At 54.8% G+C, this 25,850-nt stretch overlaps 1 protein-coding gene across 10 annotated transcripts in view; it reads left to right on the forward strand.

Annotated features, from left to right (window-relative positions):
• Window positions 1–25,850, forward strand: part of WNK2 (WNK lysine deficient protein kinase 2) — a 111,322-nt gene that overhangs the window by 60,980 nt on the left and 24,492 nt on the right. For 4 of the 10 annotated variants that reach the window (XM_084898999.1, XM_084899000.1, XM_084898995.1 and 1 more), the window contains exons 17-26: window positions 673–843; window positions 1,035–1,080; window positions 1,471–1,590; window positions 17,379–18,202; window positions 18,543–18,612; window positions 20,162–20,241; window positions 20,340–20,992; window positions 22,446–22,660; window positions 23,403–23,591; window positions 24,255–24,353. In XM_084898999.1, coding sequence (XP_084755125.1) covers window positions 673–843; window positions 1,035–1,080; window positions 1,471–1,590; window positions 17,379–18,202; window positions 18,543–18,612; window positions 20,162–20,241; window positions 20,340–20,992; window positions 22,446–22,660; window positions 23,403–23,591; window positions 24,255–24,353 — 2,467 coding nt within the window. The remainder of the gene's footprint in view (window positions 1–672; window positions 844–1,034; window positions 1,081–1,470; window positions 1,591–17,378; window positions 18,203–18,542; window positions 18,613–20,161; window positions 20,242–20,339; window positions 20,993–22,445; window positions 22,661–23,402; window positions 23,592–24,254; window positions 24,354–25,850) is intronic. The other 6 variants (XM_084899002.1, XM_084898998.1, XR_014796330.1 and 3 more) reach the window with 5 other exon arrangements.

Consider the following 25,850-nt stretch of genomic DNA (forward strand, 5'->3'; position numbering starts at 1 on the left):
AGCCCCCCACGGCAGGGCTGTGTGCCCGGGAGCCCCCACGGCAGGGCTGCGTGTGCCCGGGAGCCCCCACGGCAGGGCTGCGTGTGCCCGGGAGCCCCCACGGCAGGGCTGCGTGTGCCCGGGAGCCCCCACGGCAGGGCTGCGTGTGCCCGGGAGCCCCCACGGCAGGGCTGTGTGCCCGGGAGCCCCCACGGCAGGGCTGTGTGCCCGGGAGCCCCCACGGCAGGGCTGTGTGCCCGGGAGCCCCCACGGCAGGGCTGCGTGTGCCCCATGGACCTCCACGGCAGGGCTGCGTGTGCCCGGGAGCCCCCACGGCAGGGCTGTGTGCCCGGGAGCCCCCACGGCAGGGCTGTGTGCCCGGGAGCCCCACGGCAGGGCTGTGTGTGCCCGGGAGCCCCCACGGCAGGGCTGTGTGCGCCCGGGAGCCCCCACGGCAGGGCTGTGTGCGCCCGGGAGCCCCCACGGCTGGGCTGTGTGTGCCCGGGAGCCTCCACGGCAGGGCTGTGTGCGCCCGGGAGCCCCCACGGCAGGGCTGTGTGCCCGGGAGCCCCCACGGCAGGGCTGTGTGCGCCCGGGAGCCCCCACGGCAGGGCTGCGTGTGCCCGGGAGCCCCCACGGCAGGGCTGCGTGTGCCCGGGAGCCCCCACGGCAGGGCTGCGTGTGCCGTTGCAGGTGGAGCACGACTTCATCCTCCAGGCCGAGCGGGAGACGTTCATCGAGCAGATGAAGGATGTCATGGACAAGGCGGAGGACATGCTCAGTGAGGACACGGACGCGGACCGGGGCTCCGACCCGGGGGCGAGCCCGCCGCCCCTCAGCACCGGCAGCCTGGGTGCGGGGGAGGTGAGCTGGGCTGCCCTGGAGGGCGGGGCCTGGCCCCCAACTCCGGGCCCTGCAGGCAGCAGCCACCCGCCCTCCTGCCGGAGAGCCTGTGGGGCAGCGTGGGGAGGTGCGCCCTTTAGCACATGGAGGTGCCCGCGCCGAGGCCGCGTGCTCAGTCTGCGGTGACTGACCGCCGCCTTCACCTCCCTCAGGAGAATGGCCAGTCCCGAGCCAACGCCCCGGTGTATCAGCAGAACGGTACGTGCCTCCTGGGCCCACAACTCGTGGTCCCTTCTTCCTCCTGCCGCGTGTGACTCGGGCCCCACTGAGCGTGTCGGGGGTTGTTGGACCGTGCAGTGACCTCGCCCCATGTCCTCCCTGTCTGGGCCAGGTGTTGAGAGGGTGGCATAGATTCCCGCTGCCTGCTGGCCTCCTGCTGGCCGCGCCCCTTCAGTGACCGTCCCTTGGGTGTCCTGGGAATACGCCGGCGTTGGGAGTGCTTGTTGGGGCCCCGGGCTGCCAGGAGGAGCCGTGCGTGGCTGCAGGCCCTCAGTGGTGAGACGATCCCCGGGCGCCCATGGCAGTGGGCCCGCGGCTAGGGCCCGGAGAACGTGCTCGCTCTCACAGCTGCCCTTGTCCCGCCCGCAGTCCTGCACACGGGGAAGAGGTGGTTCATCATCTGTCCGGTGGCCGAACACCCGGCTGCAGACGCCCCCGAATCTTCGCCCCCCCTTCCTCTGAGCTCCGTGCAGCCAGAAGCCAGCCCAGGTAGGACAGCTGCCAGGCCGCCCGCGGGGCCCGCTCCTCCTCCGGCGGCCCTGCACAGCTCCACGCGTCTCGGCTCAGTGCCAGCGCAGTGGGCCCCGCTTAAGGCAAGGAGCTGGCCCTCGCCACCCCCAAGCCCAGAGCCGCCCTCGGAACCACGTCACCGGTGTCTGTGTCTGTGCGGTGTCTGTAATCCCTTCTCTTATTCACCCAGCCCGCCAGCTCCCCTCCCCGCTGACAGCGGTCCGTCCGTCTCTGTGAGTCTGCTCCTACAGTGTTCATTTTGTTCATCAGGTTCCCACACACGGGAGATCATGTGGTTCGTGTGCTGCTCTGACTGACTCATTTTACTTAGCATGACACTCCCCAGGTCCCTCCATGCCATGCCTAAGGCGGTTCCTTCTTTTTTAGCCGAGTAGTGTTCCGTGGTGGGCTGTGCCACACTCCTTTACACACTGACCACGATGGCCCGTGGCTGCTCCCAGGTCTTGGCTGTTGTACATGACATGTGATGAACATAGGGGTGCGTGCATTCTGTCAGTAGTGTTTCTGGTTTCTTTGGATATATTCCTGATATTGAATCACTGGGTCATAAAGCAGTTCCATTTTAAATTTTTTTGAGGAAACTCCGTACTGTTTTCCATAATGGCTGCAGCAGTCTGCATTCCCACCAGCAGTGTACAAGGGTTCCCTTTTCTCCGCATACTCGCCAGCACTTGTCATTTGTTCATTTGTTGATGTAGCCATTCTGACGGGTGTGAGATGGTACTGCATTGCCGCTTTAATTTTCATCTCTCTGATGATCAGTGACTTTGAGCATGTTTTCATATGACTCTTGCTATCTGTATGTATGTCCTCTTTGGAGAAGTGTCTACTCATGTCCTGTGCTGACTTTTAGTTGGATTGTTTGTTTATTTTTTGTTGTTGAGTTGTAAAAGTACTTTATAAATTTTGGATATTAACCTTTCATCAGATTTATTATTAACAAATGTGTTATCTCATTTAGTGGTTGTCTTCATTTTGTTGTTGATTTCCTCTGTGCAAAACTTTATTTTTTAAATGTCACTCTACTTTTAAAAAAATATATGTTTTTATTGATGTTAGGGAGAGTGAGAGAAAGATACAAACATCAATGAAGAGAGAGAATCACCCATCGGCTCCCTCCTGCTTCTCCCCTCCTGGGAACTGAGCCTGCAGCTCGTGCATGTGCCCTGACCTGGAATTGAACCTTGACCTCCTGGTTGATGAGTTGACACTCACCCACTGGGCCACACTGGCTTTTTAGTCTTGTGCAGTACCATTTCTATATTTTTTTCTTTTGTTTCCCTTATCTGAGGCGATATATCAGAAAATATATTGCTATGAGAAATGTCCAAGATTTAAGTGTATGTTTCCCCCCCCCAGGATTTTTATCATTTTGAGTCTTACATTCAAGTCTTTAATCCACCTTGAGTTTATTCTTGTGTATGGTGTAAGTTGGTGGTCTAGTTTCATTATTTGCATGTATCTGTCCGGTTTTCCCAACACCTTTATTGAAGAGACTCTTTACCCTGTTGTATGTGCTTGCTTCCTTTGTCAGGTATTGGTTGACCATAAGCTGTGGGTTATTTCCGGGCTCTCTGTTCGGGCCCAGTGACCTCTATGCTTGTTTTTATGGCCTACCAGGCTCTTTGGCCTTGTAGTGTAGTTCAATATCAGGTAGCATGATTCCTTCAACTTTGTTCTTCTTTTCTCAAGATTTCTGTTGTTATTTGGGCTCTTATGTGGTTCCATACACACTTGCTGTCTTCTTCTTCTTTTTAATTTATATTTATTGTTGAAAGTATTACAGATGTCTCCTCTTTTCCCCCCATTGACCTGCCCAGGCCTTCACCATTTGCACTTCATGTGATGACAGGAATTGTGTTGAATTTGTAGATTGTTTTGGGTAGTATGGACATTTTAGTGATGCTAATTCTTTCTATCTATAAATACTATATGTGCTTCCATTTATTTGTATCTTCCTTAATTCCTTCAGTGTCTTAATAATTTTCTGAGTATAGGGATTTTACCTCCTTGGTTAAATGTATCCCTTCCTTTTTTTTTTTTTAATGCAATTGTAAACACAGTGTTTTCTTAGTTTCCCTTTCTGATAGTTCGTTACCTATATATATAAAACCCTAATATGCAAATAAACCTAACAGTGGAACAATGGAACAACCGGTCACTATGACGTGCGCTGACCACCAGGGGGCATGCATGGAACATGGTGGGTGTCAACTGCAGCGGGATGATGGAGCAGGTGAGCAGGGGCGCCAGACCAAGATGGGGCGCTGGTAGCTGTCATTGGGGTGAGCCTCTGGTGGTTACTGAGAATTCTTTGCTTCCGTGCACCATGGTTCCACTGGCGCTCACACCTGCTGCTGGCGCTGGCCCTGCTTGTGCTTGCACGAACTGCTGGCTCCCAGCGCTGGTCTCGATCGCTCGGCACTATCACTGGGTGTGAGCAGTGGCTTCCAGCCCCAATCGCCCCTCAGGGCTTCACCTCCCCCTGCTCCTGAGGGGCGATGGAGACAGCAGCTGCCACTTGCCTCACAGCAGGTGCAGTAGGGCTGGGCGCCATCAGCGCGTGGGAGTGGTGGCAGCAGAAGCGGGGCTGCCGGCAGATGGGACTGGGGCCGTGGCGGGAGGGGCTGGCAATACGGAGGATGGGCTGAGACCCGTCTTTGTGCCTACCACAGCCTCTCGGCCACAGTTCCTTTCAGGGCGCATGAATTTGAGCACTGGGCCCCTCGTTGGTGTATAAAAAGGCAACTGATTTCTGAGCATACGTTTTGTTCCCTGCTACTTCACTGAGTTCATGAATCAGTTCTCGTAGTTTTTGGTAGAACCTTTAGGGCTCCCTATACAGTTTCTTGTGTGTCATCTACAGAGAGTGACAGTTCCTTTTCCTCCTCTCCAATTTGGATGCCTTTTATTTCTTCTTCTTGTCTGATCGCTGTGGCTAGGACTTCCAGTGCTGTGTTGAATAAGAGGACATCCCTTTCTTGTTCATAATCTTAAGGGAAAAGCTTTTAGTTTTTGCCCATTAAATCTGATTTTGGCTGTCGGTTTATATATATGGCCTTTATCATGTTGAGGCATGATCCATCTCTGGGGATCAAGCCTGCACTTGAGGCATGTGTCCTTGACTAGAATCAAACTCAGGACCCTTCAGCCCATGGGCTAATGCTCTATCCACTGAGCCAAACTGGCTAGGGCCAGTATATTGTTTTAATTGTTCTATTTTATTATGCTGGGTTTTTAAAATATATATATTTTATTGATTTTTTTAAAGAGAGGAAGAAAGAGGGATAGAGAGTTAGAAACATCAATGAAAGAGAAACATCGAACAGCTGCCTCCTGCACACCCCCTACTGTGGATATGCCCACAACCAAGGTACATACCCTTGACCGGAATCGAACCAGGGACCTTTCAGTCCACAGGCCAACCTCTATCCACTGAGCCAAACCGGTTTCGGTATGCTGTTGCTTTTTATCTCTTGCTGCACTTAATTATAATTAAGTTTAAACAGGTACGTTACGTATAGGAAAAAACAGAGTGTATCTAGGGTTTGGTACTGTTGGCAATTTCAGGCATCCACTGGGATCTGGCGGTTTGTCCCATGCAGTGGAACTACTGTGCGTTCAGGAAGAATATCTGTTAATCATGTTAAATATTTTACCATCTGTTCCCAGCGACTTCCATTGTGTCTTTGAAGATTTCCTCCAACAGCGAACAAGTCAGCCTGCTAAGCCCTAAAGTGGCCACAAACAGGCTGGGGAAGGCCTGGCCCGCCCGCAGAGGCCGGAGGGGGGGCAGCACTGCCCACAGGGGCTCGGTCTTAAGAGAACGTGTTCGCGTAGTACTTTTTCATTTTGATACAGCCAGTCAATTGGGGAAGAAAAGCCCTTACACAATAAATCTGATTTTCAGTATGGTTTAGTGATTGAAGGACATGCCAGCAGTTAAACTCTAATTCTTCATCTATGCACCAACATCGGGAAACCTTCCAGGGCAAGTTTCTTTATAAATAAACGAAAAAGGAGGTGGCCACCTCCAGGGATGGCAGATCTATTGATTTGGATCAACTGTTCACTGAGGATGACCAAGCAAGTTGGATGGAATATAAAGCTCACCCGTGAAGGTGTCTGGGAAATCTACAGACTGTGGAGAATGATCCGTGAGGTCCAGAGAGGGTGGAGCCTGGGCTGTGCGCCAGTATTGGTCTGTTCCCCTGGGCGTTTTCCATTTTTGCAGGATGGCTGAGAGGTTGAGCACTGGCGCTTCACCAGCCTAGGGGAAAGGGGCCAGAACTGGTGGCCAGGAGGCTGGCCCTGCCTGGAGCACGGGGCTGGAGAAGCAAGGACGCGGGAATGAGGCAAAGAGAGGGCTGCTTCCGAGCACGGTATCCTCATGAAGGTGATTTCAGAACGCCGTGTGCTCAGGCAGAAGCACAGAGGTTCTTTTTATGCAAAGGTGACGCCATTCTGAACCCAGTATTTGGCACATCGTAAGAAGTAACAGGGCAGAAAGTCCTGTTCTGGATTAGATGGTGAATACACATCTCATCACCCCTTTCCTCCATGAACCTAACGAACCGAACCCGGGCCCATCGATGCAGGGCACAGATCTTTGCAGATTCGGGAAATCCATAGCAGAGGCAGGATGGGAAGCTCCCAAAATTCCAAGTCCCATAGAGCTGGTGGCAAGCTTGCTGTTTTCCCTCTGGTGCCTCCTGACCTTGGCTCAGGGCAGCGTGAAGATGCGGTGAGCTCTGGTTGCAGACAGAAGCTCCGGGCGAGGCCCTCTGGTTTCACTCCCAGATGGAACGGGTACTTCTCAAGCTCTGGGAGAGGCGTGGGGTCCCTCTTGTCTCTCCTTCCCTCTCCTCTCTTCTCCTCAGCTCACAGGAAGTTCTGAGGGGCAGCACCAGGCAGCAGGAGGCAAACCATGGGAGGGGAGAGCCTTCCTCTCCATTGGGTGGAGCTGGGGCTCAAGGAACTCATTACTTTGTTTCTCTCTGACCTCCTGCCTCTCACACTGTGAGTGGATGGTTTCTCTCCAGAGGTCTGTAATGGAAGTTCCAGGGACTCAGGAAGTACCAGGGCAACTATGGGAGGAGAAGCTTGAGAAAGCAGCTTGATAAGGTGCATGCATGGTTCTGACCCGAATTAGCATCTACAGAACTTTGAGAACTGAGCTAGTAGATGGACTCTCACCATGGTCCTAAACAGGCCCCTGGATGATGCACACGTTTTGCATCAGATTAGTACAGCCGAGACACAGATAATTGAACTGACTGTGTAGCCACAGCTCATAGAAAGCCGGTTGCAACTTGCAGCTTAAACCTAGCCAGGTCAGTTGGCTGCCAAAGCAAAAATAACATTTCCATAGGATTTAAACAGACATAGAATCTCATAATATTAGCAAAATCCAGTCTAATCCAACCGAATCAATGCAATCCAAAAGTATTTGTCAAGTGAAGAACCATAGAAATGTCAACTTGCATGAAAAAAAGACACCCATCACATGATAATGGCAAGATAACAGATGTTGTAATGATCTGACTGACAAAGTCTTCAAAGCAACTATTATAAAAATGCTTGAACAAGCAAACATAAACATTCTGAAACAAATGTAAAATAAAAAGTATCAGCAAAGAAATAAAAGATATGAAGAAAAGACCAATGGAAATTGTAAAACTAGAAATTAGAATACCCAAACCTATCCCATCAGATTTTAGAAAAAGATCCCCCAAAAATGAACAGAACTTGTGAAACAAGTTAAGAAAAAAAGGTGTAATATTGTGTCATCAAAGCCCCAGAAGGAGAGGAGAAAAATGCAATGCTGAAAAAAATAATGCTGAAAACTTCCTAAATTTGGTGAAAGACATAAATCTACAGATTCAAGGAGTCAAGTGAATTTTACTAGTAATAGGATTAACCCAAATAAATCCATATCTGGACACATTGTAAACTGCTGAAAACGGAAGACAACGAAAGCAGCCAGAGAAACAATGATGCTGTACTTTTAGGGGAATGGTCATTCAGATGACCTGGAGCCATGGAATCCAGGAGGCAGTGCTGTATTTTTAAAGTGTTGTAAGAATCAACCCAGAATGCCGTATGTGGGGAAACTAGTCTTCAGGACAGCTGGAGTTTGAGGAGTGGAGAGCTCTGCCCACATTGAATGACAGATTGAAAGCCCCTGAGAAGATGATGGGGCGGAGTGCCACCAGCAAGACGGCAGAGTAGGCGATAGCAGTCCTCATCTGCCCATAAACACAACAGTTAACCACCTGTCTATATGAGGGCACATCCCTGTGAGGGACTGAGAGTCCAATAAGAACCTGTGGGAACACAGTAGAACAAAAAGAATAATTGCACAGAAAGGCTTACTGGGGAGATGGCCTTAGCTGAGCTATCAGGAGACAGCTAGGAACAAAGTGGGCTGGTATCTATCAGTCACATGGTCTGCTCTGAGAGGACCCATCAACCTCTGCTGCTGAGGAGCTCTGCAGCCCCCAGGACAGCTCAGGGCTCCATACAGCTTTTAGAGCAGAGGACCCCACATTGTGACTTGGCCTGGAGCCCACTGGCCTGCTTTGCAGAAGACATTGGCAGCTTTCGCTGTGAAGGTAAGCAACAGCCATTGCTGCCTCGGACCCTCCAAAAGAGCATCTGCCATGCTACCTTGGGACCAGGCCTGCCAATTGCCTTCCCCACCCCGTGCATACCCCAGATCCCAGAGCTCTGGCTGCGTTGGGCACACACATGCTTTAGTCCCTAGCTCCATGGTAGCTCTGTTCTCGTGTGCCCCAGACACTGGAGGCCCTGCTGTGGTAGACTAGCCAGCAGCCAGAACTGGAGTTGCCATCACTCTGTGAGCATCTGCACTTTCAGACTTCTGCCTCTGCACCGTGGGGCCTACACATCAGATACCAGTATGACCGCTACCACGAGAGTGACCACTGCTATCTGGTGCCAAGGGGCTCCCTTAGCCACACTATCCCCTGGGAGAGAGAGCAGAAGGTGCCCAGCAGCCTTCACCACTGAAGACCCCAGTGCCCCCACAGCCACTTCAGCCAGGGGTTGAGGACACCTGAGGCCTTGGCCGGTGCTGACCCAGGTGGAGCCGCACAGAGCCATAGCCGAACCACCACGGCCCATCTGGCGTCCTTGCACCTACTTGCAAGTGAAGGTCTTTACTCAGCCAAGTCAGGCTCTAATGACTAGAAGGGATGACGGCGCCATCAGATGCACAGTATCAACACAGGCTACAGCAGACACGGAAAAGCAAGGAACCATGGCACCACCAAATAAGCAACCATTTTCAGTAAGTGACCCCCAAAGAATTAAAGATCCATGAATTGCCAAAAAAATCAGCAAAATATACTTTAAGGATTTTTGGTGACCTTCAAGAAACAATTCAATAAAATCAGGAAAAACAGCATATGAACAAAATGAGAAGTGCAGTAGAGAAATAGAAATAATAAGAACCAAACAGAAATTCTGGAATTGAAGATACAACAAATGAAAGAAAAATGCAATAGAGAGCATCAAAATCAGACTTGCTCAAGCAGAAAAAAGAATCAGTTCATTTGAAATTATCCAGTCATAGGAGCAAAAAGCAAGAAGAGTGAAAAGTGTAAAGAAAGCCCATGTGAGTTATAGGCAACAGGAAGCAAGTGATCTGCATTGTGGAATCCCAGAGGGAGAAAGCACAGAAATCCCCACGTCTGGGAAGAGACATACACATCCAGGAATACGAGTCTCTCAGGTCCCCACACATGGCCCAGAGAAGACTTGATCAAGACACAGTAAAATAAAACTCAAATAATCCAAGACAAAGAATTTTGAAAGCAGCAGGAGGAAAAAAACACGAATTCATATCTTACTTGGGAATGTTAGAGGCTTTCTGCAGATTTCTCAGACACCTTGCAGGCAGGAGAGAGAGGAAATAATATAATTAAAGTGCTGAGAGGATGAAACTGACACCCAAGGATACTTTAATTGGCAAAACTGTTCTTCAGGAAGATTTTTCAAAATCTTTCCTAGATTAAAAAAAAAAAAAAAAAAAAAAAAAAAAAAAAAAGTTGCTGGAGCGCCTCACTGCTGTGTCTGCCTCACAAGGAATGCGAAGGGGGCTCTTCAAGCTGAAGTGAAAGGGCAGTAATTAGCAACATGGAGACACGTGGAGGATAAAATCCGCTGGTAAAGTGCACACGCTGTCATCCAGAATAGTATATAACGGTGGTGTGTGATCACTTAATTCTAGTAAAAAGGTTAAAAAAGTATTAAAATAATTATAGTAATTTTAATGGATACACAATACAAAAATGTACATTGTGACATCAAAGACATTAAATGTATGGGAAAGTAAAATTCTAGAGTTTTGTATATAATCAAAGTTAGTAAGTTAAAATAGACTGTTACAATGATATTTTTAACGTGAGCCTCATGGTAATCACAAAGTGAATACCTGTAGTAGATGCACAGAATATAAACAGTGCTTACCACTATGGAAAACAGCATCTAATCACAAAGGTACGCCAAGCAAAAGAGGAAAAAATGAACTACAAAACAGCCAGAAAACAGCAAAATAGCAATGTTGTCGGTTCTTACTTTTCAGTAATTACTTTAATTGTAAATGGATTAAATTCTCCAATCAAAAGATATGGAGTGACTGAATGGATTAAAAACACAAGATAAAACTATATACTCTCTACAAGAGACTCACTTTGACTTTAATGCCACCCTGAAAGTGAAGGGTGGAAAAATATATTCCAAAGGCCAGGAATAGCTATCCTTATATCAGACAAAAATAGACCGCAGGTCAAAATTTGTATCGAGAGACAAAGGTCATTTTATAATGATAAAGAATCAATTCACCAAGAGGATATAACAATTGTAAATATATATATGCACCCAACATTAAAGCACCATGATATATTAAGCAAAGATTAACCGATTTGCAGGCAGAAATAGGCAGCAATGCTCCAATAGTAGGGACTTCAATACCTCTACTTTCAACAATGGATAGATCATCCAGACAGAGGCAGAACAGGAAATATTGGCCTTACACACCACTTTAGAACACAATGGACTTAACAAGTGCACCTGGAACCTCCTCCCAAGAGGTAATGTATCGGATCACAAAACACGTCTTCACATGCCTGAGAAGGTTAAAGTCACATCAAGTTATCTTTCCCACCACATTGGAGATCGGTAACAGGAAGACTGGAAAATGCACAAATACATGGGAATTAAACAGCACACTTTGGAATAACCAGTGGGTAAAGGAGAAATCGAAAGAGAAATAAAAATATATCTTGAGAAATGAACATGGAAACAGTAAACTGAAACTAATAGGATGCAGCAAAAACAGTTTTAAGAGGAAAGCTTAGACCACATTAAGAAACAAGAAAAATCTAAAACAAGCTAACTTCACACCTCAGGAACTAGAAAAAGGACTAACTCATGCTTATAGCAGAAGAAAGAAAAAACGGGCAAAAATGAATGAACTAGATGATAAAAATGTAGAAAAGATCAATGAAACTAAGAGGTAGTTTATTGAAAAGTTAAACAAAATTGACAAATCTCTAGACTAAAAAAATGACTAATAAGATTAGAATTGAAAGAGGAGACATTACAACTGTAATACAAAGAATCATAAGAGACTACTGTGGACAATTTTAATCTAACATATTTGGTAACCCAGAAAAAAATGGTGTGAATTCCTAAAAGCATTGCACGATCTACCAAGACTGAATCTGAAGAAACAGAAAATCTGAATGGACCTATTCCTACTAAGGAGGTTAAGTCAGAAATCAGTAATGTCCCAACAGTGGGAGTCCAGGACTAAATGACTTCACTGGTGAATCCTACCAAACATTTATTTTATTTTTTTTAAAAAATATATTTTATTGATTTTGTACAGAGAGGAAGGGAGAGAGACAGAGAGTTAGGAACATCGATGAGAGAGAGTCATCGATCAGCTGCCTCTTGCACACCCCACACTGGGGATATGCCCGCAACCAAGGTACATGCCCTTGACCGGAATCGAACCCGGGACCCTTCAGTCCCCAAGCCGACGCTCTATCCATTGAGCCAAACCGGTCTTGGCCTACCAAACATTTAAAGAAGAATTAATACTAGTCCTTCTCGACCTCTTTCACAAATAAATTTGAAGAGGAGGGGACACTTCTAAACTCATTTTACCACGCCAGCATTGCCATGACAATAAAGCTAGACGAGGACACAACAAGAAAACAAAACTATAGGCTAGAATCCTTGATGAATAGATGCAAAAGTTCTCAACAAAATATGAGCATTATAAACTCAACAGCACATTAAAAAAATCATATGATCATGAGAATTATTCTTGAAATGCAAGGATGGTTGAATATAAGCAAAAAAAAAGTGTGACCCACCACAATAACAGAATGAAGGGTAAAACCACAATCATTTCAATAGATTTAGAAAAATTACTTAGCAAAATTCAACAACCTTTCATGATAAAAAGATAAATAAATAAACAAATAAGGTATAGAAGAAATGTACTTCAACATAATAGAGGCCATATACATAAGCCCCACAGCTAACATCGTACTCAGTGGTGAAAAGCTTAAAGTTTTCTCTGAGGTTAAGAACAAGACAAGGATGCCCACTCTGACCACTTCTCTTCAGCATTGTGCCCGAAGTCCTAGCCAGAGCAGGTAGGCAAGTAAAAGCACTAAAATGGATTATAATCAGAAAGGAAGAATAAAGTCGTCTCTGTTTGCAGATGACGTAATCTTACACACATAAAACCTTTAAGTTTCCACTAACGTGGTTACAACTAATAAATGAACTCAGTGAAGTTGCAGGGCACAAACTCAACATGCAAAAATCAGTTGTACTTCTTCCACTAACCGTGAACTACCTGACAGGAAATGAAAAAAGCAGCCCCATGTACAGTAGCATGAAAAACTAACTTTGGAATATATTCACTAGGGAGAGGAAGCCCTGAACACTGAGAACTGTGAAGCCGTTGTGAGAAAGATGGAAATAAAGAGGATGTTCTCTTGTGCCATTGGGTTGGGAGAATTGGTAAAATGGCCATACTCCCAACCATCTACAGAGTCAATGCAATCCCTGTCAAAATTCCATTTGCATTTTTCACAGAAATAGGAAAAACAACCCTAAAATGCATATAGAATCACAAAAGACTCCAAATAGCCAAAGCAATCTTGAGAAAGAATAAAGCTGGAGGCATCTCATTTCTTAATTTCAAACTCTATTGCTAAGCCACAGTGACAGACAGTATTGACTGGCATGGAAGCAGGCACAGGGACCAGCAGAACAGGATAGCGAGCCCATGCACATGTGGTCAGTTAGCCTGGGACAAGGTGCCAGCACACACTGGGGGAAATGGAGGCTTTTCAGTAACGGTGCTGGAAAACTGGATATCCACATGCAGGAAAATGAAAGTGGGTTCCTATCTTTCCCGTTAAGAAAAATCAACTCAAAATGGATAAAAGACTTGGGCATAAACCTGACATCATAAAACTCCCAGAAGAAGACAGGGAAACCTCCTTGATATTGGGGTGACAGTGATTTTTTTGGCATCTGACAACAAAAGCACAAGCAACAAAAGCAAAAACTGTACGTGGGACGACATCAAACGGAAAAGCATTGGCCCCGCAGAAGCACCATCAACAAAACGAAAGGCAGCTGCGGGACGGGAGGACGCATTCGAAAGTCATACATCTGGTAAGAGGTCAGGAACGAAAATACGTAAGGGCCTCACAGCTCGGGAAAAAGGAACAACCAGTAATTCAGTGGAAAACGAGCAGCGCACACAGACAGTCCGCCCAGAGGCGCACAGATGGCCCGGGAGAGGCGCTGGTCAGCGGGGACACGCAGTGCGGACGCGTGCCGAGCGTCACCTGGCGCCGTGAGGATGGCTCTGTGAGGATGGCTGCTTTTATAGTGGTTTGGGGTAGTTGTTTTACAGTAGATGAGCCCTGGCCGGTTTGGCTCTGGAGAGAGCATTGGCCTTTGGATCAAAGGATACCGGGTTCGATTCCAGTCAAGTCATGTACCTTGGTTGCAGGCTCCTCCCCGGGCGGGGCCCTGATCAGGGCTGGTGCAGGAGGCAACCAATCGATGGTTTCTCTCACATCGATGTTTCTCTCGGTCCCTCCCTCTCCAACTCTCCCTAAAAGTCAACGGGATCCTACCCTTGGGTGAGGATTTAAAACGGCAGTAGATGACGAGCTGGAGGAAGGGAGCCTGTCCAGTGGGTGAGGATGTGTATTGGTGCAGTGCTACGGAGGCTCCCCAGAAAACAGCGCTGTCTAACCCAGTCCCTCCCGGTGCGGCCCAAGGAGATGGACCCTGTCCCCCAGGGACAGCACACCTGCGTGCTCACTGCAGCACCGCTCCAACAGGACGACACGGGGTGAGCGCTGGAAAGGGGTCAGCCTGGAGAAGGAAGTCCTGCCGTTGTGACAGCAGAGGAACATGGAGGTCATTCTCCACAGAAATAAGCCGGAGAAAGACGAGCACTGCATGACTCAGTTATTTGTGCAAGTGGGGGGGGGGGGGGGGGGCCAAAAATGAAGTTGAACTTGGAACCAATGAGAAAAATGGCAGTTGTTGGAGGCACAGTTTGAAGGAGAAGCATTTGACCATCTCAGTAAATGGAGGGAAACATTTAATCAAATTCAACATTCACTCATGGCTTTGCTATGTGTTATAGGACATACGCCTTCATTAAATATCAAACAAACTCAAAGCAGAGCCCTTCTGTGGTGCAGTCATGCCCACGGAGAGGCGGGCGTGTCGGTCCGGGTGGTTGCTGTCTGCGGTGAGTGCTGCGTGGTGTGTGCGCTGTGTACTGTGTGGTGTGTGCGCTGTGTGCTGTCTGCGGTGAGTGCTGTGTGCTGTCTGCGGTGAGTGCTTTGTGGTGTGTGTGCTGTGTGCTGTCTGCGGTGAGTGCTGTCTGCGGTGTGTGCTGTGTGCTGTCTGCGGTGAGTGCTGTGTGGTGTGTGCGCTGTGTGCTGTCTGCGGTGAGTGCTGTGTGGTGTGTGTGCTGTGTGCTGTCTGCGGTGAGTGCTGTCTGCGGTGTGTGCGCTGTGTGCTGTCTGCGGTGAGTGCTGTCTGCGGTGTGTGCGCTGTGTGCTGTCTGTGGTGAGTGCTGTGGTGTGTGCACTGTGTGCTGTCCGCGGTGAGTGCTGTCTGCGGTGAGTGCTGTGTGGTGTGTGCGCTGTGTGCTGTCTGCGGTGAGTGCTGTGTGGTGTGTGCGCTGTGTGCTGTCTGCGCTGTGTGCTGTCCGCGGTGAGTGCTGTGTGCTGTCCGAGGTGAGTGCTGTCTGTGGTGAGTGCTGTGCGGTGTGTGCGTTGTGTGCTGTCTGCGGTGAGTGCTGTGTGCTGTCTGCGGTGAGTGCTGTGGTGTGTGCGCTGTGTGCTGTCTGCGGTGTGCGCTGTGTGCTGTCTGCGGTGAGTGCTGTGTGCTGTCTGCGGTGAGTGCTGTGGTGTGTGCGCTGTGTGCTGTCTGCGGTGAGTGCTGTGTGGTGAGCGCTGTGTGCTGTCTGCGGTGAGTGCTGTGTGGTGAGCGCTGTGTGCTGTCCGCGGTGAGTGCTGTGTGGTGTGTGGCTGTGTGCTGTCTGCGGTGAGTGCTATGTGGTGTGTGCGCTGTGTGCTGTCCGCGGTGAGTGCTGTGTGGTGTGTGGCTGTGTGCTGTCTGCGGTGAGTGCTATGTGGTGTGTGCGCTGTGTGCTGTCCGCGGTGAGTGCTGTGTGGTGTGTGCGCTGTGTGCTGTCCGCGGTGAGTGCTGTGTGGTGTGTGCACTGTGTGCTGTCCGCGGTGAGTGCTGTGTGGTGAGTGCTGTGTGCTGTCTGCGGTGAGTGCTGTGTGGTGAGCGCTGTGTGCTGTCCGCGGTGAGTGCTGTGTGGTGTGTGGCTGTGTGCTGTCCGCGGTGAGTGCTGTGTGGTGTGTGCGCTGTGTGCTGTCCGCGGTGAGTGCTGTGTGGTGTGTGCACTGTGTGCTGTCCGCGGTGAGTGCTGTGTGGTGAGTGCTGTGTGCTGTCTGCGGTGAGTGCTGTGTGGTGTGTGCGCTGTGTGCTGTCCGCGGTGAGTGCTGTGTGGTGTGTGCGCTGTGTGCTGTCCGCGGTGAGTGCTGTGTGGTGAGTGCTGTGTGCTGTCTGCGGTGAGTGCTGTGTGGTGAGCGCTGTGTGCTGTCCGCGGTGAGTGCTGTGTGGTGTGTGGCTGTGTGCTGTCTGCGGTGAGTGCTGTGTGGTGTGTGCGCTGTGTGCTGTCCGCGGTGAGTGCTGTGTGGTGAGTGCTGTGTGCTGTCTGCGGTGAGTGCTGTGTGGTGTGTGGCTGTGTGCTGTCTGCGGTGAGTGCTGTGGTGTGTGTGCTGTGTGCTGTCTGCGGTGAGTGCTGTGGTGTGTGCGCTGAGTTGTTGGAAGGGAGCTTCCGGGAGGAGGGATGCAGGAGACGGCAGTGTCGCCTCTGGTTTTCCTGGCCGTTGTGTAAGGCAAAGCTATTCTTACCCCAATTCAGCAGTTTTTACTAAGTAAATGCTCCTCAGTTTGTCGTATGCCTTCGGTTTATTCCAGAATCCTGAAACAATTGTTATTTCGCAATAAGTATTCTGTTTATAGTTGTTTTGGGGGCGAGGATTTGCCAGTCTTTTTACCCACCAATCCTGGAACTCAGTCATTTAATTTTTACCTGAGTTGTTTTTTTTCTGAGCTAATGGTTTCATGTGTATGGGTCTGTGTTATCTGCCCAGGGTTGCATGACAAGGTATTCCAAAAAGGCGACCTCACACAGTCTGTTCTCACGGCTCAGAAGCTGGAAGACTGAGACGAGGAGCCGGCGGGCTCTCCTGGTGTCTGCACTTCGTCTTCCCTGTGTGTGTCCGTTAGTGATTTAAATAACAGGGACAGAGTCTTCATTTTTAAGATGATAGCAGCTTCTTCCTTGGTATGTGCGGAGCGCTCTCTCTCTCTGAGAGACTGGTGTGAGGATACGCGGCACCACCATTACTGTCAGCGCCCTCCTGGAGGCCTGGATGGTCCGTGCGGAGGGGAGGGGAAAGGAGGGATGGAGGGAGAGGAGAAGGGGAGAAAGAAGTAGCAAAAGGAAGGAAAAGCCACAGGATTGAAGAAGCCTAGGCCTGCCTCACAGATTAGGCTCTGCAGCAGTGGTTCTCAACCGCTAGCAGGGTCTCCTGAGACCATCGGAAAACACAGATATTTACATTACGTTCATTAAAAGTAGCAAAATTACAGTTATGAAGTAGCAACGAAAGTAATTTTATGCTGGGGGTCACCACAACACGAAGAGCTGTATTAAAGGGCCGCGGCATTAGGAAGGTTGAGAACCACTGCTAAGTAGAAAAAAGTGCATAATTGCTGTCGTGTAGTAAGATGCTCAGAGCTGAATGGCGATTCTGATTTCTTAATGTAATTCAGTGTTGGTGTACATAAAAGGGGATGTTCCTTGTTAGCATTACCACTTCTATTAAAAATTTGGACAGAATAAGATAACTTCTCCTATTCTAAGAAGCCCTGGCTATAACATTTATTGTATTGGGGCAAATTATAACTCAAAGCACATGTTTGTTAAAAATTTCCCTGTTTGAAAGTTGATGCATCAGAGGAACGGAGAGGAGCCCAGCGTGTGGGTGCTGCCGGGCGTGCAGGGCCGTTTGGGCAGCCGATGCCAGGTGACCAGGACCAGCGGGCGGGCATAGCGGCGCCTCTTCTGTGTCTTCCAGACCCAGCTCCCTGCAAAGACCAGTCGTCCTTGAAGGAAAAGCCCGGCGCCCCGGCCGGGGTACAGCCTCCGAAGCCACCGGGCTCCAGGGACACCACCGCGGGCACACAAGCCCCTTCAGTGCCATCCTCCCCTCCTGTGACTGCTGCGCCCCAGGACGCGGCCGCACCAGCCGCCGGCCCCAGGCCAGAGCCGGCGACGGGGGCTGCCGTGCAGGCAGGGCCCCCCCTGACCTCTCAGGAGATGGCCAACGACTGTGCTGCACCCCAGCCCCTGGCACAGACTCAGGACGCCCAGCTTGCTGCAAGGCCCCCGGATGTGGCCCCAGGGCCCTGCGCCTCCCCTCCAGCGGCCCCCCATCACCCTGCAGGCCTCGGGGAGCCCGCCTCAACCAAGGAGGCCGACACCCGGATGGATGCCCCGCCAGCTCCGGCCCCTGTGCCCAGTGCCTCCGGCGAGACCCCTCAGCCTGCCCCGGGCCCGTCCCTCCCTCCTCTCCCCAATGCGGTGGGGGCTGTCAGCCTGGCTGCCCCCCAGCTCCTAAGCTCTCCTCTGGGGCCCAGCACCCTCCCCCAGCCGCTGTCGGCCTTGGAGTCGGACGGGGAAGGGCCGCCTCCCAGGGTGGACTTCGTGGACAGCACCATCAAGAGCCTGGATGAGAAGCTGCGGACTCTGCTCTACCAGGAGCACGTGCCCACCTCCTCCGCCTCGGCCGGGACCCCAGTGGAGACGGGAGACCGAGACTTCACCCTGGAGCCCCCGAGAGGAGACCCGCCCTGCACGGAGACCTCCATGGGGGACCTGGCCCCGCCACCCCAGCTGGTGGTGAGTGCTGGCCTGGCAGAGGTTCCCTCCTGGTCAGGGGTCTGTGCGGGGTAGGGCCAGCTCTGGTCTGGCTATGCAGCACCGCCTCCCTCCAGCCGGCCGCCTGCTCTGAGGCTCACCTCTGAGCCCGACCTGCCCGGGGTGTTTTGCAACCAGTGGCAGTCTGGGGGCCGCGGGGTGTGAGTGTGCGAGCCGGGACCCGCTGGCCAGTGTGTGGAGGGAGCGCCTGGGCCGGCGGGCTCCAGCCTGGCAGAGACAGCGGGTGGGAGAGCGGCACAGTTAGCTGCAGGGATGGCAGCAGTGAGGCTCCCGGCTCCTTCCTCTCTGTTTCCTCCTGCAGCTGGATCAGCCCGGACTGGCGCCGGGACCGGCAGCTGCGCTGGAGCAGACCACAGCCTCGCCAGGGACAGGTGACGAGCCAGTGGCCGGCCCGCCCCAGGCCTGAGGGCACGGTCGCCCCCTCCCTCCGCAGCGCCTCACGTGGGGACCAGACAGGCAGAACCCGTCCTGGGGCCTTAGCGCGTGCTCGTGTGCCTGAGAGAGTCCGTGTCTGTGGGCACGGCAGGCCCTCCTCCGCCTGCGGGGTGTCAGCCTGTCAGCGCAGCCGGCTCCTTCCAGCCAGGGTGTTGTCGCGTGTGGGTGCGGCTCAGGCCAGGCCCCCACACATCAGCTCGCTCTGTCCGGTCATTCACTCCGCACAGTAGCTCTGGGCGCGCAGCTCAGCAATAACAGGCCGTGACCTGCTCTGTATGGCACAGGCAGCCTGGCATGGCATTCCCGACACAGGCAGCCGGGCACAGCTGGATCTGCACCTACCAGGGCTGCATGAGACCCGGCCATTACCAGACCCGTCAGGGAGATAGGTGGCACCATTGGTGGTAGAGATGGCAGGGAGAGAGGTAACACCATCGGTGGTAGAGGCGGCAGGGACAGGTGGCACCATTGGTGGTAGAGGCGGAAGAGAGAGGTGGCACCATCGGTGGTAGAGGCACAGGAGAGAGGTGACACCATCGGTAGTAGAGGCGCAGGGAGAGAGGTGGCACCATCGGTGGTAGAGGCACAGGAGAGAGGTGGCACCATTGGTGGTAGAGGCGCAGGAGAGAGGTGACACCATCGGTGGTAGAGGCGCAGGGAGAGAGGTGGCACCATCGGTGGTAGAGGCGCAGGGAGAGAGGTGGCACCATCGGTGGTAGAGGCGCAGGGAGAGAGGTGGCACTGTCGGTGGTAGAGGCGCAGGAGAGAGGTGACACCATCGGTGGTAGAGGGGCAGGAGAGAGGTGACACCATCGGTGGTAGAGGTGCAGGAGAGAGGTGACACCGTCAGTGGTAGAGGTGCAGGAGAGAGGTGACACCATCGGTGGTAGAGGCGCAGGAGAGAGGTGGCACCATCGGTGGTAGAGGCGCAGGAGAGAGGTGACACCGTCGGTGGTAGAGGCGCAGGAGAGAGGTGACACCATCGGTGGTAGAGATGGCAGGGAGAGAGGTAACACCATCGGTGGTAGAGGCGGCAGGGACAGGTGGCACCATTGGTGGTAGAGGCGGAAGAGAGAGGTGGCACCATCGGTGGTAGAGGCGCAGGAGAGAGGTGGCACCATCGGTGGTAGAGGCGCAGGAGAGAGGTGACACCGTCGGTGGTAGAGGCGCAGGAGAGAGGTGACACCATCGGTGGTAGAGAGGCTGACACCCTGATGGATGCCCCGCCAGCTCCGGCCCCTGTGCCCAGTGCCTCTGGCGAGACCCCCTCAGCCTACATCGGCCCGTCCCTCCTCCTCTCCCCAAGGCGGGCAGGTGACCATCAGATGTGTGTAGGGCCTGCTGAGACCGAGGGGGTTGGGCTGACACCTCCCTCCCAGGCTCCAGGGCGCCCCTGTGAAGGCGGGAGGTTGGAACAGCTGCTCCCTCCCGCCATGCCCTCTTGTCATCCCGGCCTGAGCCTGAATGATGGTGTCCCTGTCCCAGCAGCTCCTGTGAGCGGCCCGCGGGGCCCCGAGGGAGGCCGGGCAGCCTCGGGCTCACCGGCAGCAGCCAGGGCCCCTCAGGTAGGTCGTTCTCCGCGAGGGACCGGAGGGCTCTGCCGGTGGTGGAGTCTGCTCTCTGCTGGCATTCGTGTGGCACCGATTTTTTTCTGTTCCCCAAGGATGCCCCCGCGTCCACCCTCCCTGCACATCTGGAGCCCGCAGACCAGCAAGGCGGGCCCCCCGGGGTGCTGGCCCAGGACGGCCAGGCCAGCGCCCCGCAGCCCCCTGGTGCTCCGGCCTCAGGGTCCCCCCAGAAGCAGCCGGGGCAGCGGGACGGCAGCTCTCCAGCCAAGACCGTGGGCCGGTTCTCGGTGGTCAGCACCCAGGACGAGTGGACCGTGGGCTCCCTGCACAGCCTGCGGTACTCGGCCCCGCCCGACGTGTACCTGGAGGAGGGGCCCGGCAGCCCCGGCCCGAGGCTGGCCCTGCGGCGGGCGCAGACGGCCTCCGCCCTCGAGGTCTGCCAGGAGCCCCCGTCCAGCGACTCGGGGGACGAGCGTGCGCCCGGGCGGCCGCCGGCGCCTAAGCCGGGCGCCCTGCCCCGCAGCAGCGGCAGCTCGGCCGGCGACTTCGTGAGGAAGGCCGCGGCCCTCCTGCACAGGTCGGCGGGGGCTGGCCCCCCGGGCCCCGAGGCCCCCCGCAGGGCGGGCGTGAAGGTCCCCACCATCAGCGTGACCTCCTTCCACTCCCAGTCGTCCTACATCAGCAGCGACAACGACTCGGAGCCCGAGGACGCCGACATCAGGAAGGAGCTGCAGAGTCTTCGAGAGAAGTAGGTCCCGGGGGCGGGGCGGGCGGGGTGCCAGCAGCAATCGCCCTGGTCTGGGGGCGGTGCCTCTTTACCCCCAGGGCAGCCCCTCCTGTGGCCTCAGCAGGACAGCGGGTGTCACCCAGACCAGGCCCCCCACGCTGCCTCTGAAGTGGGGCCACTGCCTGGTCAGGCCCCAGCCAGCTGCACCTGGCCCCCTGGGCAGGAGGACCATGTGCTGGGAGAGGCTGGCGTCCTGGACAGAAGGCTGAGGGCAGAGCCCCCTGGGGTGGACCCAGGAGTTGCCACAGGCCCAGGAGCCTGGCCAGCCTCTCCTGCTCCTCCCTCCGGCCCCCTCTGGTGAGGAGGAGGCTCGCCGGCCCAGCAGCCAGGGCCCTGGCAGCTGCCGTGTCCTCCCCACAGTCTGCACGAGGCAAGCCCGTCTCGGTGCTGTCCACAGGTGGAGACCGGGAGGGGGCAGGAGAGCTTGCCTGCCCTGCCCCGACCTCCCACCCCCATCCCTCCCCTGCCCCCCCGACCCTCAATCCCCACCCCTTGAGGGGCCAGCCCCTCCCCGCCCCCTCATCCCAGTCCTGGGCACCCGATCCTTGTTGCTTGCTGCCTGGTGCCTTGTGTGGGACCCCTGGGCATCCGTGGGGGGACAGGTGCTGCCTCCCCACCTGCATTTGCAGTTCTTAGGACCCCGGAGCCCCATCATCTGAGAGGCCCACTTTGGGCAGGAGTTTCAGGGTATGGGTCTCCCTCAAATCCTGAATCAGACCCTCCAACTGACCCGGCATCTCTCCCCCACTCCAGCCAGCTTCCCCCTTGAAACTTCACACTCTGTGAATCAAATCAGATGCAATAGCACTTTTCTGTTTAGAGAACCATTTTTCTAAAACAAAGCTGGCGGGCGTTGAAGACGTAATTGGAAAAATTAGAACTTCTTTTCTTCTACCTCGCCATGAAAACACCTTTTTCCCCGCCGCACACCGAGGGGTGGGCGCGGCTGCCACAGCCAGTGCTGGCTCTCAGCCTGCAGGTCCGCTCTGTCCAGGGGCGGTGCCCGAGTTGGGAGCCCTGGCAGGGCGGGGCTGGCTGACCGCGTGTCTCCACTCGCCCTGCGGGCCCTCTGGATGCCCCTGGCGCTCGCTCCCTCTCGGGAAGGAGAAAACAGCTGGTAAGCGAGGCACCTGCAGTGCCGAGTGCCAGCGTTCTTGTTCTCACCTGTGATTGTGAGCATAAATGTGTGCTGGTGTCCATACCCAGCCTCCCCCAAAACCAAAAACAACCCGCCGAGTCCGAGCCTGGAGGGAACACGTCTCTGCAGCTGGTCAGGGCCTGCGATTCCCACGCGGCTGGCGTGTAAACAAAAACGTTTGGATAAATGCCCCACTGCCCGTGCCTGCTAGCAGCCTGCCCCACACTCCTGTCGCCTTGGGCCCGAGGCCACCCAGCCCTCCTCTGCCCCCTGCAGGCACCTGCGGGAGATCTCAGAGCTGCAGAGCCAGCAGAAGCGCGAGATCGAAGCCCTGTACCGCCGCCTGGGCAGGCCCCTGCCCCCCAACCTGGGGCTCCTGCATACGGCCCCACCCGCCGGCCGCCGGAGGAAGGCCAGCAGGAGCAAGCTGAAGGCTGGGCGGCTGCTGACCCCACTGGTGCAGCAGCTCAAGGTCGTGGCCTCCAGCACAGGTCGGCCCTGTGCCTGCTGGGGGCTGGGCGGGGGGCTGGGCAGGTGGAGGCAGGCACCAGACCTGGAAGGGCACTTCTCCACCCCTCACATGGGGCTGTGGCTCTGCTCAGGAGCTACAGGGAGGGAGGGGAAGGGAGGAGGGAGGGAGGAGGCTCGGGCTCTCCAGCCCTGCAGGGTGCTGCCGAGCCGGGCCGTTTCCTGGCGTTTCTTAGACATTTGTCACCTTTGGACAGCCTTGGGGAAGGGAAGGGTGGTGAGGCCCCAGCCCTTACCCTCAACCCCCAGCACTGAGGTGCCCGCGGGCCCCGAGCCCTTGCACCCCGGGGTGGAGACCAGTGAGTTGAAATGCTCAGTCGCACCAGGTGGGAAGCGGCCACAAGCCCTCCCTCTGGGTGTCACGTGGCACCGGCAGGGTGCGGGCACAGGTGCGGAGCCGCCGGCCATGTCTGCCCGGGGCTGACGGGACTCAGTGGTGAGGAGGAGGCTCGCCAGCCGAGCAGCCAGGGCCCTCGGAGCTGCCATGTCCTTCCCACGGTCTGCACGAGGCAAGCCCGTCTCGGTGCTGTCCACCGGTGGAGACTGGTCATTCTTCAGTCCTCCCAACACCCACGTGGGTCACCAGCCACACGCCATCCTGCAGGCCTCGGCATCCCTAAGGTCACCCAGCAACGAGCAGAGGGCTGCGCCCCGTGGGGGCCGGCTGCCCTCGCGCCTCATGGCCCTGTCCCTTCTCCCACCCAGGTCACTTGTCAGACTGCAGCCGCGCCCCTCTGGCCCAGGACCCCGCCAGGGCCAGGGCCGGGCCCGCCGCAGCGGCAGACTCCGGTGGGAAGGCAGTGCAGACCCAGCAGCCTTGCTCCGTGCGGGCCTCCTTGTCTGCAGACATCTGCTCCGGCTTAGCCAGTGACGGGGGCGGAGCCCACGGCCCAGGTGATTCCCAGCTTGCCCGCCGCTGAGCATGTGCCAGCCACGCAGGGCGTGTGGTGTAGCGGGGACGTGAGCTGTGGCCAAGGCTGCCGACGGCTTCGGACAGAGGCGACCCCAGAGCAGCAGCCTCTGGATGGAGAGTGGGTGGCCACCGTCAGTCTTGCTTTAAGTGGCTCAGAGGGAGGCGTGCTTGGCTAGAGCAACCTGGGGAAGGACCCTGAGGTCAGACGTGGCGTCTGCTGTGTGGTGTGTGCCGGGTGCCAGGCACTGCCCGCTCTGCCCTGCCCCGTTCCCTGCTAAACATGGGTCCAGAGGGCCGCGGGGGGCCAGGGCGCAGCTCTGGAGCTGGGAGTCGGGCCCTGAGGTGGAAGGGCGTGGACACAGCGGCTGTGCGATGAGGCACTTCTCCCACGCCGTCTCTGCAGAGGCGTGGGGACCGCAGCCACGTCCGGCCCCTGCCCCGCCCCGCACGCGCTCCTGGGCCTGCCTCTCTCCGCTCCAGCGCTTCCTCCTTTCCATTGCGTGGTCGGTGGCTGCGGTCCTCGGGGCTGGGCGAGTGCAGCCGTGGATGCTAAGTGGCGAGGCTGGTTGGCTGGTGGTGCAGGCGCAGCCCGAGACTGTACTTGATGCCTGTCTCTGTTCTCTTCCCTCTATATTCACTTGCAGGCTGGACGGTTTTCCACCCAACGTCTGAGAGAGTGGCCCATAAGTCTAGTAGCAAACCTCGCGCTCGATTCCTCAGTGGACCCGTGTCTGTGTCCATCTGTCTGTATTTGTTCTTTTGTATTTTATCACCTCCCAGCCCTTGGTTCTCCCTCCCCGCTCCCTGTCTCCATCACCTCCATATGCTTTATAGGATGCCTCCCCTACGCCATTGAGCTCATTGATTTAATATCAGAACAGAGCCTCGTCCACACCACCCGTCTGGCCCCAGAGAGCACGGTGCATGCTCGCGGCTCCTGCCGGCACCGCGGCATGTGCAGCGGCCCCCGCGCCACGCAGGCCCGCCCGGCCCAGGCGCGCTGCACTTCTCTCGTCACCTTGTATTCTCGTGACGTTGGACATACTTTTATTTCTGTGGCTATTGTGACAAATACACACGTCCACTGACCCAGTTCCAGCCTTCTCTCCATGCATGACGTGCTTCACACGTGTCTGGACTTGGAAGACATGCATGTGAGCGAGATAGTGCTGGCAGGTCACCGTAAAAGGCCCGTGTCACAACATGCACAACCCCCGCCCCTGCATGCGGACATGCTGAGCGTGCACGCCAGCTGGTTCACCCAGCCCCTCCGAGGTCTCTAGCTCCTGCACTGCACCCGGTGGCTCCCCCTGGCCTCGGGGCTAACGAGGCAGCCGGCTGTGCAGCCCACAAGCCCCGTGACAGCACTCAGTCCCAGCCGCCCACGCCCGGTGCCCTCCTGGGACCGGGACACGTGCCCCGGAATGGGGTACTGCTCAGGGCTCTCCCAGATTGTTTCTTATCCCTCAGGTGGATTGGCAAGGGAATCAAAAGCTGTGGGCTTCTAGATTTTTGTTTTTAACAGACAAATTAAGCTTTTTGCCAATTGGATTGGACATGCTGGTGTGGGCGTGTGGTCTTTTGCTTGTACAATAAAAATACATTGTGCTTGCTGGGACCTGAGGCCACGCCCACAGGAGGCACCCATCCCCCCAGAGGGCACGGCTCCTCCCAGGCAGCAGGCGGGTGGCAGGCGGGGACCAGGGAGGAGGGCCAGGGACGGCCCGGCGCTCGGTTCACGGACAGATGCTGGACAGATGGGGGGCGCGGGCTGCTGGGTAGTTGCCGGGTCAGGTGGGGGCCAGCTCTCCTCACTCCTCGGCTGTGGCGCGGGAGCTGTGGTGTGAGCACATGGGTCCCCAGGCGTCTCCTGGCAGAGGGCCTTGGTCCCTGCGGGAGGGCCGCTGCGCAGGTGGGAGGTCCATGCGAGCAGGGGTTCCCCAGGGCCACGCCAGCCTCAGGCCATCACCACTCCCTGCACAGCCCTCTGGTTCTGCTTTTAGGGGTTTCCTTTTTTTTTCACTGTAACTTATTTTCCAACATAAAAGACAAACTTGAGGCTGAGCAGGGACCGGAGACTAGGTTTTGCTGCTGCCCTGGCCTGGGGGGAGGAGTGTGAGGCACAGGCAGTGCGGACGGGCCTGGCCCGGGGGAGGGGGAGGTTTCAGGGGCACCCACTGCCGGCTGGCCTGCTCCCTCGGCTGCTGCGAGGGCGATGATCCTGCTATTTGCACAGCCCA

This window comes from Pipistrellus hanaki (genome assembly GCF_964339955.1).
Source record: "Pipistrellus hanaki genome assembly, chromosome: 11".
Classification (NCBI taxonomy): Eukaryota; Metazoa; Chordata; class Mammalia; order Chiroptera; family Vespertilionidae; genus Pipistrellus; species Pipistrellus hanaki.